Here is an 18971-nt window from a genome sequence, read left to right as displayed (position 1 = left end):
AGTCTTTGAATTTTCTGAGGTAGAAAGAATTTCCCCAAACAAATCCATCCTCTCAGAGAGACGGGTCTCACTCAGGCAGCAGGTGAGGCCCTGGCACCTCCCTGCTGGTTGAGATTTGATCTGAACTGCAGAGGCCCAGGAGGGACCTCTCCTTGTTCTGGGAGGACATGCATTTTGGCTAATCCCTTCTTCCCTCATCCCCTTTCAGAAATGCTTCCAATGACACCAAAAGCCTAGAAAGATAAATTCCTTAAAATGCCACTGATTTTAAAAATATGACTATATTTAAACCCTAAGTTTTCCCAGAAAGTCCTAGCCAGACTGTCTCTCCCATATCGCCTTCTTCAGTCTTTATCAACATCAAAAATAGACTGAACGGAGCAGAATCCCAAATATTTGTCTTCACAGAGAACATCAGTAGGGACAGAACCATAGAGAGAGTCTTTACCTTTGACTGCTCTTCATCTACTGAAGACTCCTCGGATGCGTGGGGAGTATTACTCAACGAGCTGCTTCTCTGGTCATCAGTGGTTGCTTCGGAAGGGGCTGCTTCCACCACTGACAGTCGATAGCTCTCGCTCCTTCCTCCACCCACTTCCTCCATCCTTGAATGAGAAAAAGATCGGGACCGGGTTTCTTGGGAAAGCTCTACAAACTTCTCTAGCGCGCTGAAAAAGTCAATGCGATCTCCACTGAAATCTGAGCCTGCAGCCTGGCAGCTGGGCTGGGGGCTCGGTGACTCGGGATCCGGGGACATGGGCAGATCTTTCAGGCGGGATGTCAGCTCTTCCATGGGCAGCAGGTGGACGTTCATGTCTGCTTTCAGCGCGTCCGTCTCCAGATCTTCCACGGTTAAGTCTGGGAACTTGTGGGCCATTTCTGGGTCCTGTCCAGGTTGGATTAAGGCTTTGGATGCATGGCAGTTGTCAAGAGGGAATTTCGGTTCATTGAGACAACACCCTGATGAGCATCCATTGATGTCATTTAGGTTTAATTCATCTTCAATCTGTCCGGCATGAAATTCCCGAGAAGTAAACTCCAAGCAGATCATTCTTTCTTTGGTGCACAGGCCTTTCTGATTCTCATCCTGCGGGACCACGTGTCCCACAAAGACGGGAGGGATGGGCGGGTGGCTCTCCATGGTCTTCACCTCAGCAATCTGGTCTGCTGAGGTGGTGATCTCCTTTTTGTTGAGTTCCAGTCCTGGTTTGCAGATGGGTTCGTGGTGGTCCGAGAGGTCACTATCTGAATGCGATCTCCAGAGTTTGTTGTGCCGCTGTTTGCTGTGGAGGACACACATAGGAAATGCCTTACTCTGACTTGTGGAAACAATCAATACCCTCCTAGGAAACCGCTCCCACAGAAACGTAAATCTTATCCTGCAAGATGCTCTGTTAATGCCCAGTAGGAGTAGACAATCAACAGTTGAAAAGAGGCTCAATGTCACTAATAGCAAACAACATAAACAAAGCAAAACAACAAAAACAAACGAATATGAGATCGGACTTTTTACGACTGGACTTACAAGAGCTGAGATGGTTGTTAACAGTCAGTGTTGATGATGGTTTGGCCAAACTAGCACTCTCATGATACAGGGTTGGTAGGAGTGTGAACTGTAGAATTTCAAAGAATGAAATCTGGCAATAGCTCTCAAAGTTTAACCCTTTCACCAGCAACTCTCCCTTTAAAATTTTTACTTTGAGAAATACTACTACATAAGTGCACAAAGCTATATATATATGGATGTTTACTCTAACACTATGGCATCAAAAAAATTTATTTAAATTACAGTCCATACACTTGGCATGCTACGAGGCTATTAGAAACAGTCAGTATATCAATGGAACGATGTCCAAGGTGTATTATTAAGTGAAAAGCATGTTGAACACGCTTGGAACAGTTAGTTCCCATGTCAGAATAAATGTAGGAAAATATTTGGAGGAGCATCATTAAACTGGTAACAGTGTTTATTTTGAGGAAGGCAGGGCTTTCACTTTGGGCGAGGGCTTTACATTCTACACTCTGTAGTATGTCTATAATTTGTGAATTAAAAATGAGCATGTTTAGTATTAATAACTGGGGGGAAAAACTAAAACAAAACAGCATCCAACTAAAACAAAGAGAAACGCTTTAATGGAGCCCAGTATAGGTCCTCATATGAGATAAAGAGCTGACAGAGGAGTAATCACTGATGTGGAAGGGTGAGGAGGGTGACAGTCTTTCTTTCTTTTTTTTTTTTTGACAGTCTTTCTTGAATTAGAAAGCGAAGATGAGGGAGGTCCCTCGTGTTGCAATGGTTAAGACCCGGAGATTTCACTGTGGTGGCAAAGATGAGGCTAGTAAATCTGGAGATGAAAGATGGTAACAGACAGGAAGAGGATAAGCATAAAGTACAGGCCCCTTTCATAAGGATCTTTGGATAAAAATCACCAAGCTAAAGTGACCCCGGAAAAGGAGGTAAGCCAAAAAGACTACACACACATCCACCCTGTGGTTGATTTTGTGGAGAGGAGGTCTGATGAGATCTCATTTCAAAGCCCATTCTAATAAGGAAGCACAGTTCCCAAGGCTCCAATCAAAAAGAGGAAGGTGGCCCTGTGGCTGGCCCAGGGAACAGGCCGCCAAATGTGGCATTTGGGGGTGCGGTTTCCACAACTCACAGGCGGATGAAGAGTTACTTCACCTCAGGGTGGAATGGGAAACAGCCCAGGACAGCTTACTCAGGGCTCAGGGCCATACCTGCCTCGGCCGCCTGTGAATCTCTGCCGAGTCATGCGCCTGCACTAATGTGAACCCCTGTTTGTTCTCAGCTCTGCACCTGCTCTCAGCTCCCCCGCCTGTTGGCTGCTGGGGTGGGGCTCTCTCTGACTCATCAGGCCTGCCCAGCAGAAGGGTGCTTTTCCGGGTAGGGAGCAGGTCAATTTGTTTATGAAGACAGCTATAATCAATTAGCTGGCTGTGAGGTAGGCTTTTCACCCTTTCCAAGGTGCATGAACTCCAGCCACCCCTAGGAGGAGACAACATATCACACATCCCCAACGCGTGGGGGGGGGGGGGGGGCAGCGAACTGGTTGGATAGGTGGGGCCTTTGTGACCGACAGATACCCCTGTGCTTTAAAGTTTCTTCTTTTTAATCGAGACACCCTGCTTCCTGACCTAAATAATGACTGTGTTCTCCAGTTTCTGTTCTTCACCTATCATGAGGATGTTCAAACTGGTACCAAGTCCTCTCAGCCACTATGGTGGGATGACTCCTGTGATGCAGACAGATCAGTGGGAAGGTTATCTCTGGGAGGAGCTGTTCTCACCCTGATAATAAACAACAGCTTATGTCACCAGGCAACTGTTATCTTCCTGGTCCTGAGAACCCTTCAAAGGATGTTTCTAAAGACCTGCTTCTAAGTCACTAACCAATGAGAGACGGATGTTATGCTAACAGGCACACACAGGGCCAGTCTCAGAGGAAGTGGCTGACATCATAGCTGCTTTACCCAGCAGGGATTTCCTTCCCTTCCTGCAGAAGATAATCATCAGAAAATACTGGGTCAGAGCTCTGGAATTATACTGACACCTCCTGTAAAAGAGAGAAAAATCCTGATCCAAAAATAAGTCTGATTCTGCCGCCTTTTTCATTTTTTCAGTAGGACCTGCAGGGAGAGTGGCAGGTGGGTCTCTGGCAGTCAAGGCACGGCCTTTGATGCGCTGTTATTCCATGTGGCCCTTTCTCATCCTCCCAGCGGAGAGGTCAGTAACCAGTGACCTGAATTTTGTGCTGATCACACCCTCCTTTTTCCTTATTGTGTCATCACATTTTGTTCTGACAATACACAGCTTGGTTTGCACGTTTTGAATTTTACATAAATGAAATCATATTGTGTATTCTTCTACAACTTTTTTGGGGGGGCTTAACATGTTTTTAAGATTCATCGATGTAGCTGTAATTTTATAGTGTAGAGAGTAAGCCACAATTTATTTATCTGCCCTGCAGACCAGCAGTTTTGGGCTACAAACGATTACAGACAACATTGCTATGGACATTCTTGTGCCTGGTGCAGTTTGGTTTCTCAAAGGTGTTTATATGTAGGAGGGGAAAAGGTGGGTCATAGTGCCCGTGTGCATTGTTAATTTTACTCAGTAACACTACACTGCCTCCCAGTGAAGCCTCTTCCCAAGCCAGTTTATTCTAATACTGCATCAGTAGGGATAGATATAAGACATTAGATCATATTTGTTACTTTAAACTGTTAGCATTTATACTCAGCTGATGCTCCAGGTAGGCAGGAAGTAAAAAGTGAATAAGTGGTGGTTGCTCAGTTGTGTCCGACTCTTTGTGACCCCATGGACTGTAGCCAGCCAGGCTCCTCTGTCCATGGAATTCTCAAGTAGGCAAGAACACTGCAGTGGGTAGTAGCCAGTCCCTTCTCCAAGGGATCTTCCTGACCGAGGGATCGAACCCAGGTCTCCCGCATTGCAGGCAGATTCCTTACCATCTGAGCCACCAGGGAAGCCCCAGGCAGCAAGTAAATAAGGTCAAAAAGAACTTCATAGCTTGTTTGTGGCCTGTATGATGCAACCAAGTCTCAGGTTCTTTTCCTCCCTGAGTGGCCTCTGACCTGAATTTGGACTCACATAAACATACTGACATGCGAAATGACTGGGTCATTCTGGGTAGGAATTTGGCCTTTTACTTAGTAAATGAGCAAGAAGGAAATCTAAACGACAGGATGCATATGATATCCCATTCTCTTGCCTCCACTTTTTCTTACTGTTAGTCGCTCAGTCGTGTCCAACTCTTTTGTGACCCCGTGGACTGTAGCCTACCAGGCTCCCCTGTCCATGGGATTCTCCAGGCAAGAATACTGGAGTGGACTGCCATTTCCTACTCCAGGGAATTATTTCTTCCCGACCCAGGGATCGAATCCGCATCTCTTCTGCCTCCTGCATTGGCAGGCAGATTCTTCACCACTGTGCCACCTGGGAAGCCTCTTATTGTTACATGTTTGGTGAAATACCAACTCTGAGAAAGTTATGTAGAGGAAAATACTGCTAAAAAAGGAGTATGGTCACTTCTCAGGGCATTAGGCAGTCTGCAGAGAAGAGGAGAAGGAAGAGAGAAAGAAAGCATCAGCTGAGCATCGTCTGAGCTGTGCGTGGTCCTAAATGCTCTAAGATTGTTTCACTGAAACGCTATTAAGAAAATCCTTTAAACTTCACTTGTGATCGGCTGTCAGCTGGCCAGGAGTGCCTGTTCTCTCCTTCTCAGCTTCCCTCCTGCTGGCTGACCACTGTGTGCCAGCTAACTAGACTAACGTCTCCACCAGCAAAGACAGCTTTATTTTCTCTGGTCCTGGTGACAGGGACATTCAAAGAATCAAAACACCTATGAGGACATGCCACAGACTCTCCATGGCCACCATCCAGTTCTTCCTCCTCGCGCCTTAGATGCTGGAACCTAATATCTCAGACACATGGTCCAGCTTGCAGATACATGAAAGCTGAACCTGTCGAATGGAACATAAATCTGCCAGATACCTCAACGATCAGAGTCCAAGATAACAAACAGGGTTGCTGGTAGCTTAATGGAGGGTTTCAACACACACACACACACACACACACACACACATACCCCTCCTCCTGCATCACTCCTATCCCCTAGCTGTAACAACAGAAAACATAAAATTAGATATGAACAGTATCAGTACCTTTGTGATAAATATCCTCACTTTCAGATCTAAAGAAGAATATGAAATATTAGCCTTCCTCAGGCTTAAAGACAGACTAAAAGATGCAAAAAGTCCCTTGAATTTCACAGGGGCTCTCACTGTTTGGTCTACATTCTCATATCCTGATTAAGAGACTGTAACCACCTCATAAATCACTACAGGGGCCTACTGTCACTTTGTTAAACTTCTTTTCTGCCAAGAGGTCGAAGTGCCAAGCTAATACCCTCCAACAGAGGGTTGCCCTCTCAAGTTAAGCACCCTGCGCCACTCTAGACAACCAATGGGGCTTGACAATGCCAGGATCAGGGCGCTAGTTCTGTGGGAAAACCACAGCATGCTTCCTGGGAGAAGATGTGAAACACAAGATGTCTGAGTGCCTGGACAGGAAATGGAATTTCTCTGCAGATACAGTGAGTCCTCGGGATTTTCCCAAGGACTTTCCTCTCTTGGGTTACTGAACCACAAGGCTTGGCAGAGCTTCAGACAGTCACAGGCCTCTGGGGCTCCTCCTTCTTTGCTCTTCTAAGCATACAGACCCTGAAGCAGTTCTCTGGGGCTGGGTAAGCAAGCTTCTCTGAGGCCCAACCCACTCAGCAGTCGGCTTGGCAGGTAGCTTTACAAGTGCTGATTCCTGACAATACATCACAGCCTGAGGACCCCAGCAGCTACATACCCAGGAGGCACTCCCACTCTTCTTCCTAACTGGCAGAGGCCCAAGTTGGTTTGAGTGTTCAAGTCCCACCGGTTCAGGCAATGTGCTACTTCCCTAACACCAGACGGTGAATGTGAATTTATTTTATTCTTTTGGCCACGTGGCTTGTGAGATCTCTGTTCCCCGACCAGGGCTTCAGCCTGGGCCACAGCAGTAAGAGCGAGGGAGCAGTAACCACTGGACTGCCAGGGAATTCCGTGTGCGTTTGTTTTAACCAGGCCAGGAAATTCTATTTTCCTAGTCAGTGATTAGTTTTAGGAGTATGACCCAGTTCTGGTCAATGGTCCTGTGGAGGGTGGAGTGGGTGGCAGACTGCTGGGGAGCTTCTGCAAAAGGTCTTCCCCTCTGGTTGAAATGCCCATTCTTTCAGCCAGATGCTGTGGAACTTCTAGGGAGATGCCTAGAAATGTGGCACCTATCTGGAGTCATAAGGCAAATTCAAGGACCAAGCCATTAGCCAGGGAAAGGAGAGCAGTAAGAGAGCACCGACCGACGTCCTCTATGCTACCCCAAGCCATTATACAGTCTACTTTGGTGCTTCCTGCTACAAGAGATGGTAAATCTTTCTAAACTACCTACAGCTGGGCATTGGGCAGGGTATCCAGTGTGTGCTCCTGCTGATCCACTCTTCAACTGATCCACTTTCCACCTCACTCTCTGCCCTGGAGACTGACCTGACTCCTCTCGACTGGCCCTTTGTCTCCTGACTTCAGCAGGGTTTAGCTGATGGGGAGTCCCAGCAGGAGACTGGAGGGAGGAGAGTGGAGGCAGGCCACTGTTCTCCTAGCTTCTTCCCCGCAGGGCCACTTTGGCTGGCTGGAGCCCCTGACTGAAGGCTGCTGCCTCTCTGATGGGGTCTTTTCTCCAGGAGTCTTCTTCCAGGTTCTAGTAACTGCTCCCCCGACTCTGGGCCCAGAAGCTATTACCAAACAGCTCTGCTGATACCAGTTCCTTGATTCAACTACAGTCTTAACGCTTTTGTAAATAGTCCCTTTAAAAAGTCTTCCTCATAGAATCCGAATCTGAGTATGCTGCTGCTTGTTGAGACTCCCAACTGATGGAGACCGTCTATTACTTGCAGCTGAAAGTCACCTAAGTGACACCCCAGCACCAGACTTCAGTTTTTAAAATTCAGGAAACATCACAATACAGACAATTCCAGGACACTTCCATTCCAGTTTCAAGTGGAGTGAGTGTGTCTGTGGGTGGTGGGAGGCAGTAGTTGGAGGAAATAAATGGCACATGCATGTGTATTGTCTGGGTAGCCCTGCAGGAAGCACGTGATGAGAATCACATCTGAATAACCCTTAACAGTACATATTATACATTATACACACTTTTATTTACCGTAACACTGTGAGCTAGGTCTCTTGGTTTTCATTTTATAGATAGGATCAGGTGAGGATGAGAACTGGGAATTAACTTCTCAAAGCTGCAACAAGGGGGTGAACCAGGAACGGAAACCAGATCTACTGACGCAAAATTCTGTGGTTTCCTCACTCCCCAGGGCTTGCCCTTCCCTCTGTGAATCAAGACCAGAAAGGCAGTATGCAACCAAGAGGGAAAGGGAAGAGGCAGGGTGGATGTGTGGGTTAATCCTGCCCTTCCTATCCTCACCCGAGATTTTTCTGCAATTCCTTTAACATATAAGAAAAACTACATATGCTAGAAAAACCCAATCTAACAGCTTGCAGTAGCCTGGGATTCCAGAATAAATACTGAAATTGGCAGGACACAGAGTGTTCTTCCTCTCGATGGGTCACGTGAGGACACTGCCTAATATCTGTCATGTGTGCGTCTGGGAATATACAATATTTATGCGTCATTCAACCCTCAGATACCTCTTTCTTGTGCCAAAAAGAACTGCTCTGTCCCCTATCTTCTGATCTGACCTAAAAATGTCATCAAAATCTGGCCCCAAAGACCTATAAATTCTTTTTAAGTGGAGGACTTCAGTATCCTCCCAGCCTCCTAAGAGAACGGCTTGGATGAAATCATGCCAAGAACTGAGTAAGTGGGCAGGGTTTTTAGTGGAAACCATAGTGCTCTGGCCACATGTTCACAATACCATGGGGGTGGGAGGGTGGTCCTTTGGCCGGGATAGGCTGGGAGGCTACTTAACATTTTAACATCAGGGGAAACACAGCCCAGATTCAAGAGTCAAGACCAAGTCATGAGACTCACTGGAGTCGAACTCTGGCATCAGCTCCGCCTGCTTCTAGGCAGCTGTGCCTTCACCTGAACAAACCACCCAGAACATGCGGGGGAAAACACAGCAAAACATAGCACTCCACAGAACTCCAGCACGTGGCATCTCAGGAAACTGACCCTTGAATTCAGTTTACTATCTCAATCCTTTTCCTGAAATCTGCTGAAGGTGGTTTTCACCACCCCCACTAAAGGGGTAATAAATAATGTAGCAAAATTAATAACTCATCAATTGCTGAATTATTGTGGAAACAGCCAGTTCTTATTGATATAGGAAGATATTCAAGACCTAGTTCTGGGTAGACAGAGAAATACAAATACTGTACAGTACCTCTTACACAAGTCAAACTCGGAGAAAGAGAGTGGTGGAGAGTGGTTGTTACCAGAGGATGAGTAGGGGGAGGGGGTGGTGGGGAGATGACGGACAAAGACCACAAATGTCCAGTGGTGAGATTCTCAAGTTCTGAGGATCTAATGTACAGCATAGTGATTATAGCTAATAATACTGTATTATATACTTGAATTGATGTTTTCGAATTGTGGTGCTGGAGAAGACTCTTGAGAGTCCTTTGGATGCAAGGAGATTAAACCAGTCAATCCTAGAGGAAATCAACCCTGAATATTCACTGAAAAGACTGTTGCTGAAGCTCCAATACTTTGGCCATCTGATGCAAACAGCAGATTCATTGGAAAAGACCCTGATGCTGGGAAAGACTGAAGGCAAAAGATGAGATGGTGGATGGCATCACCGACTCAATGGACATGAATATGAGCAAATTCTGGGAGACAGTGGAAGACAGAGGAGGCTGGTGTGCTGCAGTCCATGGCATCCCTGAGTCAGACCCGACCTGGCAACTGAGTAACAACAACACAGAATGTTGCTAACAGGGATCTTAAACAGTCCTACCACAAAAAAGAAAAGGTAATTATGTAAGGGGATGGAGGTGCTGGCTAAGACATGGTTGAATCAGTTTGCAATATATAAATTTATGAAATCAATACAATGGACATCTTAATAAAGCTGTGGGTGGGAGGAACAGTGACAGTTAAGTGTAAGTGCTCCATAAATGCTGCTACAGATAAAAAAAAAAAAAAAAGGCCCAATACGGAGTGAAGAGGTAAGGCTGAAAAACAGGTTTTGTAAAAAAAAGAAAAATACATCCATCAATATATGTGGGAAAAGACCTAGAGACACAGATAAGATAATGTCAACTGCTGTCTGTGGGTATTGAGTTTATAAATGACTTCTCCCTTTGTAATTTTCTCTATTTCTGCAAAACATATATAACATTGGACTGAAAGATCTTAAAAAAGAAAACAAGAGTTATTTCTGGGAAGTAACTTCATACCTCACATGGATTACTTATATCCCAATTTTACTGATTTGTTCCACGACTGAAATGACTGGAGAAGGCTCACTGAAAGCAAGCACTGGGGAAAAAAAAGTCCAAAGCAGCAGGAGGTACTCGTTTTAAAACAACAGGCCAAATTCTTTCCAAGAATTTCAGCTACACCTAGCCCTACGTTGGGAGCAATCAGTATCCATTTTGATACGGCAGCTGTATCCGGCCTTAGAAGATGTTGAGAAGTATTTATTAAAACCTGCACCTAATTGAGAACTGAAATAAGGGGATCTTATTTCCACCCTTTAAATGTCTTTAGATTAAACGCCAAGTCCTCCATGTTGAGTTCAATCAAGTTCTGGTACTTATTTTTTAAAAACTAGATGGACAGAGATTTCAATTTTCAAAATGTATCACACACTTAAATTAGGCTGAGGACTAGGTGCACAGAAGGACATTTCACTGTGCCCTGGGGAGCATAAAGGAGGGAAAAATCTGAGCAAGTCAATTAAGGAACTCACCTTGCCAGCAAGATCCCCTGGTACTCTTCCAGCTGTCTCATGAAGCTGGGGTTGGGCTTGGTCACTGTCCGTCTTTCCTTCACATAGTCATAGGCTCGGTCCAAGTTCCAGCCATACTCCTTCATCGCATAGGCGATCACAGTGGAGGCTGAGCGACTCACCCCCATTTTGCAGTGCACGAGGCATTTAGATCCGTGTTTCCTTGTTTGGGGGATTCAGGTAAGGAGGAAAACACAATAGTGAGTACATTTTATCTTTTTTTTGGTTGAGATTTTTGATGTGGATCATTTTTTAAAGTCTTTATTGAACTTGTTAAAATATTGCTTCTGTTTTATGTTTTGGTTTTTTGGCTGTGAGGCATGTGGGATCTTAGTTCCCTGACCAGGGATTGAACCTGCACCCTGCTGCAGGTTAAGGTAAAGTCTTAACTGCTGGACCACCAGGAAAATCCTTATAGTGAGCACACCTGAAAAGCTAGGTTCTTAATGTGTCCATGTCTCCTGTTCAGCCCTTCCACTTTCTTGCTATGTAATTCACCCCACCTGAGTGCACTTGTGTGCACCTCTAATCATGTGTGTGGGGCAATCCTGGTGCATTCAAACAATATTCACTGTCAATATTAAGCCTCTTTAGTTCAGTAAACATTTACCGAGCATTTACCATGTGTGAGACATTGTGCAAGGTCTGGGATGCAAAAATAAGTAACAGGTTTTCCCTAGAGGGTAGGATTCACTGGGAGAAGCGGGCAATTAAAATTCAGAACGGTAATTGCAATGACAGTTGGTCACAGAGCACAGAAGGAGAATTTTCAATTTACAGACTGGACCCCATTTTGTGTGTGGCTGCAGGCCAGTCCCCTCGGCCCCAAGGGCACATTTCACGGCTGGCAGGCGACTGAGTTACAGGTGTGGTGGTGATTCAAATAATTTATCCAAATGCTGGGAGTTGCTTCCAGTTCCAGCAAGAGTTCTGTCCCAGGAGGAAAGCACAGACCAAATGAAACTGACTCTCCTCTTTACTCAGACGCAGCCCTGGATATTACTTTTCACAACACCACCACCCCTGCTGTATCTAGGGACTGGCTGTATAACCCGGGGAACTGGACTGGCTTTCTCAGCCAGAAGGGTGGCATGAATAACAAGCTGTTTGTTTGTTTCTTCTTTTTTAATGGGGAAGAAGAGAAAACAAAGTTACCATAGAGTGACACAAACAAACAAACAAACTCCTCAGTCTTATGCCAGAGCTAATTACCCCAGATCTGAACGTTACTCGGTTATGCTAACTCTACTAATAACACAGTGTCTGGCCTGGAGTAAGCCTTCAAATGTTTGCTAAATGTATGAACAAACTTATGGATCTGCTGATTTTCTCTGTCAGCTGTAAGCAGGATCAACATTTTTAAATCTGCAAAAAAGGACAGTTACTCCTATCACTAGAATACATGGTCTGGGATCCTTCCCAAGGGGTTATCCCAATAAATTTAAAAATGCACATGTCAGCCCAACAGGGGAAATCTATTCATTCACTCACTGACTGTATTACAGTAGACATGCTTCCTTCCAGAAGCTTATAATCCTTCTGCTGGAGACAGAGACACATGAAAGAGTTAAGCCCCAGTGAAAGGAGGCATGGGGTTAAGTGCCAAGATGAGACAGCCAGCCAGACAAGCTATGAGAATGCAGAGCATGGTCTGGAATAATTTAAACAGCCTCATAAGAAAGGTAAAATTTTAGCGTCCTAATGGCTGGTGCAAGTGTGCGTCTCTGTGTACTTGGATGATCCCAAATGACTAGGAAATATTTGTTTTGCTCATGGCACCACAGAGGCTTCATTTAGACTACAGTTGGGAAGCCACGTCACAGTGACTCAGATGGACGTTCAGACATGTGTTCTGTATTTTCCCATCAAGCTCTGACAACTTTAATACGTTGAATTTCAGGTCTTTGCCTGCAGGCAAGGAAGGTACTCAAACTTGGCCAATCTTAAGAAAAATACAATTATGAAATCCATTCCTATGAAAACATTTCTACATTTTGAGCTGGGTTTTTTCAGTGAATGGCTTCTAACGCAGATAATGAAGGATGTGGAGTTGGTTTTCACCTACCCCAATTTCATCTTTCAGGTTCAGTGCTCGCCCCACCCCCTTACTTCAAGTGCTAGACTGTCCAGATTAAGCCCGGCATCACGTTAGGACTCCTAAACTCACCCGAGTGTAGGCAGAGTCTGGAATTTGGGGCCCTGAATAGGGTTGAGATGTCCAAACGAGATGTCTAGGGTGCCACTTACAGAGGCGCTCGCTCTCAGATGCTGACCTACACTTACAGAACATGAGGGTGCGTGCCTCTCAGTAAATGTAACATGGGTGCCTCACGTATTTCCTTTCAACCTCAGCCCTGCTGGAATCAGCCTTTCTCTTCACTGGGACTGGGGCCTCGTCTCGATCTCTAGCCTCTTTGGCTGTAGCCCTGACTACTGCCTCATCTTTTCCAGTCCCCTTTCCTTAAGGAACTAGACTGCTCCTATAGCTGATGGACTGAAAGGAGACACGATCTTAAGTTCAAGTCTTGTCTCCACCAGTTGTTACTTAATCTCTCTTTGAACCTCATCTCTATTCTGTCCTCCTCTGTACAGAAGGAAGACAGTATACACCTCTCTGGGTTTTGGCAAACAGAGGAGAGAATATGTGTAAAGTACATGGCACATAGGAAGTAAGCTATGAGTGGTATTATCATCAGGAATAATTTAATAAGAAGCTTCAACAGTACAAAGGTTTTTCAGGTACCTCTAGGAGATTGAGAGAATAGGCTCAAAGCTGGAGTATGGGAATGGGAATTCAGGGTAACTATGAGGAAGCATTTTCCAACCATGAAGGTCCTTAAGTGAGGTGTGGTATCATTCCTGAAGGAGGACTTTAAAAACAGAAGTGCTTCTCATCTGCCAGGGAGCACCTGAGTGTCGCCACACCTGCAGGGGGAGCGTGGGCGACACATTACCTGAGGGTTTCTCCTTTTGAAGGAATACATAGGACTGGCAAGGAAATCCCCAGGGACTAAGAAAAAAGTGTTGACATATTAATACTAATTAACACTAAACCCTAAATTAATACTATGGAATCGTTTCAGTAAAAGGAAGACAATCACAGAAGGGCCAGAGAAAATTTTCACTATTTAGAGTACCGCAAATGTAAAGGACTTAATACTCATTGGAAAAGGCCTTGATGCTGGGAAAGATTGAAGGCAGGAGAAGGGGGCAGCAGAGGATGAGATGGTTAGATAGCATCACCGACTCAATGGACATAAATTTGAGTAAACTCTGAGAGACAGTGGAGGAAAGAGGACCTGGCGTATTGAAGTTCATGGGGTTGCAAAGAGTTGGACATGACTTAGCAACTGAACAACAAGAAGAAGAGTAAAAACAAGGGGAAAAGATTTCCAAAGCTCGCTGTGTCTTTCTGCTTGATTTCAGAGAGGAGGATCTACTTTCCATCTGTCTGGAGTAATTTCTATTCTATAACTTTCAAATGTCCTCACTGTCAACTTCAGAATTTCTTCCTTCTCTCATTTCTATTTCTTTCTTCTCTCATTTCTATTTCTTTTGCTGCAGCTTGAGTTTATTTTCTCTCATTTTGTGCTCAATGGAAATAGCCAACATGAAATCATCTTCCAGGGGCTTCATCTACTTAAAGCAAAAGTATTAAGTCACGAGTCATCTTTTTTCCTAAGAAATCCCAGCCCCCTTTTTTCTTTGCTTCCTTTCCCTGAGTATCATCAGTAAGTTATCTACAGCTTTCAGGCCCCAGCCATGTGTGGTGCAAAAGGAAGAGGAGTCCGAATGTGCACGTGGGCCCATGACTCACTTTGCTTTAGAGATGAACTTGTAAGTGTCATTCCAGTAAGCCAGGAGGTCCGTTGCCTCTTCATCATACACCCGAATGTTGTGATACTCAAAGACTCCCGGGAAGAAGTTGTCTATCTCTCGAGTGACATTCAAGATATAGCGAACCCTGTGAGGAAACCAAGAGAGAATGTGAGCTCTACTACTCAGGTGAAATCCAATTCCCAGCACTGTTTTTCTTATTTAAAACTGGTTTACTCCTGAGGCTGAAATTAAGTACCAAAAAGCTGAAAAACAAAAACAAAACAAAACAACCCTAAGAGGCTATACTTAATACAGAATCTGTAACAGGGTCCTGGGCATACCTGGGTCTCAGGGATTTAGCTAAGAGAGAAGCTGTCTACCAAGTTCAACATCTAAATTCCATTTTCAATTTGTGTGTAGTTCTACAATCTCATCTTTCAGAGTCTTTTGAAAATATGCCTTGCAATTTACTCCAAAGAATCAACTTGAAGCCGGTCATCTGACAAATTCTCTTCAGTCACAAAAATTATACCAGCAACAAAATTTATTCTGTGGAAGTCATGTGTATTAAATCAGATTATTAACATGTATCTTAAGAAAAAAAAAATAGAAGGAAATATTTCCTATCTTCCTAAATGCCAGATTGTCGGCTTTTTGCTCTATTACTCCCTTTAAACTACATGAAAGGCAAATGAGGCCAGGGCTGGGAGGGTCAGAGGAAAGTTGGACTTCAAACTCTCTCAGCTCTCAAGGCTGCATTCCTGGCTGCTATGACAGCAGATGTGTCTGAGAGTTCTTCCAGGCTTGCAGAAAATGGTTTCTGTATCAAAAATTTCCTCTGCTGTCTCTCCCACTGTGCAATCTTAATAAATGCCTGGGTTTAATTTGCCAAAGGATTATCTTTTTTGCAGTGCTGTGTGGCCTTAAGACAGCACTTTTGCCTACTTCAACAATACAACACAGTCATTCGTTTCTCTCTGTAGAAGCGATTTCCTTCTCAGAACCACACATGGACTTCTATAAACCCAGTCTCTGAAGTCAGAGGAAGGACTACAGAAAGGGAGAGCCATGGCGAAGCAAACCTGTGGTGAAGGTCAAGCAACCAAAATTTTTCTGGGACATGATTTCAATCTGTTTCAACTGAGCATCAAAGTCCATCACTAGAAAGGATTTTTTTTTTTCCTTTTTAATTTAAAAAGCAAGCTGGGCTTCCCTGGTGGTCCAGTGGTTAAGACTCCATACTTCCACTGTAGAGGGCACGGGTTCTATTCCCTGCTGGGCGAACTAAGATCCTGCAAGCCACGTGGTGAAGCCCGCCCTCCCCAATTAATTAAAAAATAATAAAAGGCAAGCAACATGCACCTGTGGAAAATACTCTAGAAGTTCTCCAAAAGGTTACCATCTGATCCAGTAATTCCTCTCCTAGCTATAAAATGAAGTGAAAACATGTCCACCCAAAGCCAAAAAGTGGAAACAACCCAAATGTCCATCAAATGATGAATGGACAAATAAAATGTGGTGTGTGTGCATGTGTGTGTGCATCTCCATAAATGGAATATTATTTGGCAATAAAAAAGGAATAAAGTAGTAATATATGCTACAACACTGTAAACCTTGAAAATACAATGTTAAATGAAATAAATCATTCTTAAAAGGCCACATATTACATAATTTCATATAAGTGAAATGTCCAGAATAGGCCAATCTACAGTGATAGAAAGTAGGTTAGTAGTTTCTAGGAGTTGGGGAGAAGGATGGGAGTTGGGGGTAACTGCTAAAGTGGCTTTCCTTTTGGGTTGGAAAAAAATTTTTAATAGATTGTTACACAGTTCTGTGAATATACTAAAACCCACTGAAGCACACATTTTAAAAGGGTGAACTATAAAGTATATGAATTATATCTCAAAACTGTCAGAAAAAAAGGCAAGCACACTTCTTATTTCATTTAAAATAAAAATGAACAACTCTCCCATCCCCAGTCCCGTACTTCAGTAAGGGATTGTAGCAGGACAGGTTTCCCAATCTTTTCATCATGGAAACCTAGGCAGCCACTACCCACTGGAAACGGCATTCCTTGAATCTTCTTTGCCATTTCTGTAAAGGAGCAGCAGTTTACTTGGAGTTCTAAAGTCAGTGGATTGGGAGAAAATGGCTTTATTGTCAAAATTACACTTGAAAATCCCTTAAATCATCCACAGGGGCAATATACATGTTTTATATACAGATCCCTGAACTGTAATTCTTCATCCATTTACAATGAAGCACTAGTGAATTTAAGAAACAAGATCTAAGTAGATGTCTAAGCATCTAACCATACTTGTCTTTTTCTGTGTTTTATAATTTATCCTTGTAAGTGGTAAATGAGATAAACAGGTCTCATCTCTAGCTGGGGATATCAGTCAAAGTATACACATACATGAATGATTCTAATACATTTGGCAGGCAGTGCTCTATCAAGTCAGATTTCTTACTGAACACTGTATCAGGTGCTAGTTTCCTGCAGATCACAGTCTGTCAATTTTTCTATCATTCCTTCACATTTACTGGGCACCCTTTTGGTATAAAGCTCTAAGTTTGGTATGTTTCACACAAAACTAAGATACAGTCTCTGCTTTCAAGAACTACTGATTCAATCCTCATCAACTTAAATTTTCCAAGTTCTCTTTATTTTCATACCTTAAAATTAAGTAACCAGATTTCCCCCCTCCCCCAAAACTCTTTGTATAATCACTTGTCTTTCTTTCTTCTGAGGGAGAAATAGAAGTATGCATTTAATCACATTCAAGATAGCCAGAAAGCTGACTTGTAGCTGAGAAAACAGGCAGTCAGCAATCAGCCAGGGAGTCATCACTATCTCTGAGTTTCAGTAGGTCTTATCTCTGTCCAAATTAAGAGTTAGCATGGCCAATGTCCAGACATGATTTTCTCTTCTCTTAATGTAATCATCTGACCTAAAGCTGAGTCTGATGGAAGATTTAGGCATTAGCTAAGAAGTGAAAAGGAAGAATGGTGGATTTTTGCTTGTTGAAGGTTCACTGTGGTCTCAGCTGCTACAATCAAAGAAAACCATACCGCTTAGGAACACATTTCTTAACACAAGTCAGTCTTCTTGTTCAATTTTACATTGTTCATTTTATATTTATAACCTACCTAGTCTTCATGCACCTTATATAAAAGGATAGGGACTGAGACTTATTGTTCTTTGGATTCCGAGCATCTAGCTGTGCTTGGCCTACAGAAATTGCCCAATAAATGTTGATTAGAGAGCTGTAAACCCAACACATGCAGTTCTGTGTACTCTTACATAAAAACAGGAACCACAATTCAGAGAGACAGTAAAAAGATCAATGGTTGCCTGGGGTGGGGGTGGGGAATAAGTGGACAGAGCACAGAGGATTTTTCACGCAGTGAAGATACTCTGTATGATGTCATCGTGATGGACACATGATCATTATATATTTGTCCAAAGTCACAGAAGCTACAACACCAAGAGTGAACTTTTACATAATCTATGGGCTTTAGATGACTAGGAGGGGTCAATATAGGTTCATGGGATGTAAAAAATGTACCTCTCTGGTGGGGATGTTGAAAATGGGGGGAGGCTACACATGTGTGGGGGCAGGAATATTCGGGATATCTCTGTACCTTCCCTTCAACTTTGCTGCAAACCTTATACTACTCTGAATAAAAAAAAAAACCCAATAACTGGGTTTGATTTTTACACAGCATGAAAGGCTTACACATTGGTCTTTGAAAGACTTTCCACTGCAACAGCTGCTCTTTCTTGGGAGGAGGGGATGAAACAGAGGGAGGATAGCTGTTTTAATTTTTATTAGATTTCGCCCAGTAAGAACCAACTGGAAGCAACTCTCAAGCTTAAACTTCCGCACTGACACCTCTTGGTCAGGAAAATGCAAAGATAAAACAGTGATATTTGCCACCTGGGGGTGTCAGCAATTGCTCTGTGTCCTTACCCTCGGTTCTGTAAATCCTCTAAGTTGGAGGCATTCCATTCCGAGCCCTGCAGAACCAAAAAGACAGGTTAGGGAGAGAGAATTAGCAAATGGACCAAATACAATACTTGAAAAGTAGTTCTATGAGGGAAGAAGCACAGTTTCTAAAAAGAAGGCCAATAATGGCTACCACGTTTCCTCTCTATGTATGCCAGAGACTTTAAATGCTATCATATTCAGTTCTCACAAATGATGAGAGTAAGAAAGTTACCTTCATTTTTCAGAGATACGAAAACCAACCCATATAGAATTCAAATAATTTCTGCTCACAATCACATTTGCTCTACTTACAAGGCAGCTTTAACATTGTCACACCAATACCAAAACCAATAACAAAAATATTAAGTTCAAATTTTCTTTGCATTTCTTTTTTTTCTTATATCACACTAAGGAGTATAATCAGAGTATGTTTTATGCTTAAGTTATCTGAATTAATTTTTTCCTGTGAGGTTATCAATTTGATATACATGTGGGTTCATTTGCTCCTGCTTATATTCAATTTTAGGGTGTGTTTTTTCTTCCATGTTTTCCATCTTTTTTTTTTTTAATATAGAAGACTTTTAAAAGGTTGAGAGTCAAAAGTTTTTTAAAAA

General features: G+C 43.4%; 1 protein-coding gene across 6 annotated transcripts in view; it reads right to left on the bottom strand.

Moving 5' to 3' along the window:
* The window catches only part of SSH2 (slingshot protein phosphatase 2), a 229263-nt gene that overhangs the window by 8718 nt on the left and 201574 nt on the right, over positions 1-18971 (bottom strand). For all 6 annotated transcript variants that reach the window (XM_043478968.1, XM_043478939.1, XM_043478928.1 and 3 more), the window contains 4 exons: positions 18340-18386; positions 14364-14510; positions 10508-10708; positions 449-1283 (listed from right to left, as the gene is read on the bottom strand). In XM_043478968.1, the coding sequence (XP_043334903.1) occupies positions 449-1283; positions 10508-10708; positions 14364-14510; positions 18340-18386 (1230 nt within the window). The remainder of the gene's footprint in view (positions 1-448; positions 1284-10507; positions 10709-14363; positions 14511-18339; positions 18387-18971) is intronic.

The sequence above is a fragment of the Cervus canadensis genome, chromosome 1 (assembly GCF_019320065.1).
Source record: "Cervus canadensis isolate Bull #8, Minnesota chromosome 1, ASM1932006v1, whole genome shotgun sequence".
Taxonomy (NCBI): domain Eukaryota; kingdom Metazoa; phylum Chordata; class Mammalia; order Artiodactyla; family Cervidae; genus Cervus; species Cervus canadensis.
Note: the sequence above shows the minus strand (reverse complement) of the source record. Positions and strands in the feature narration are given on the sequence as shown.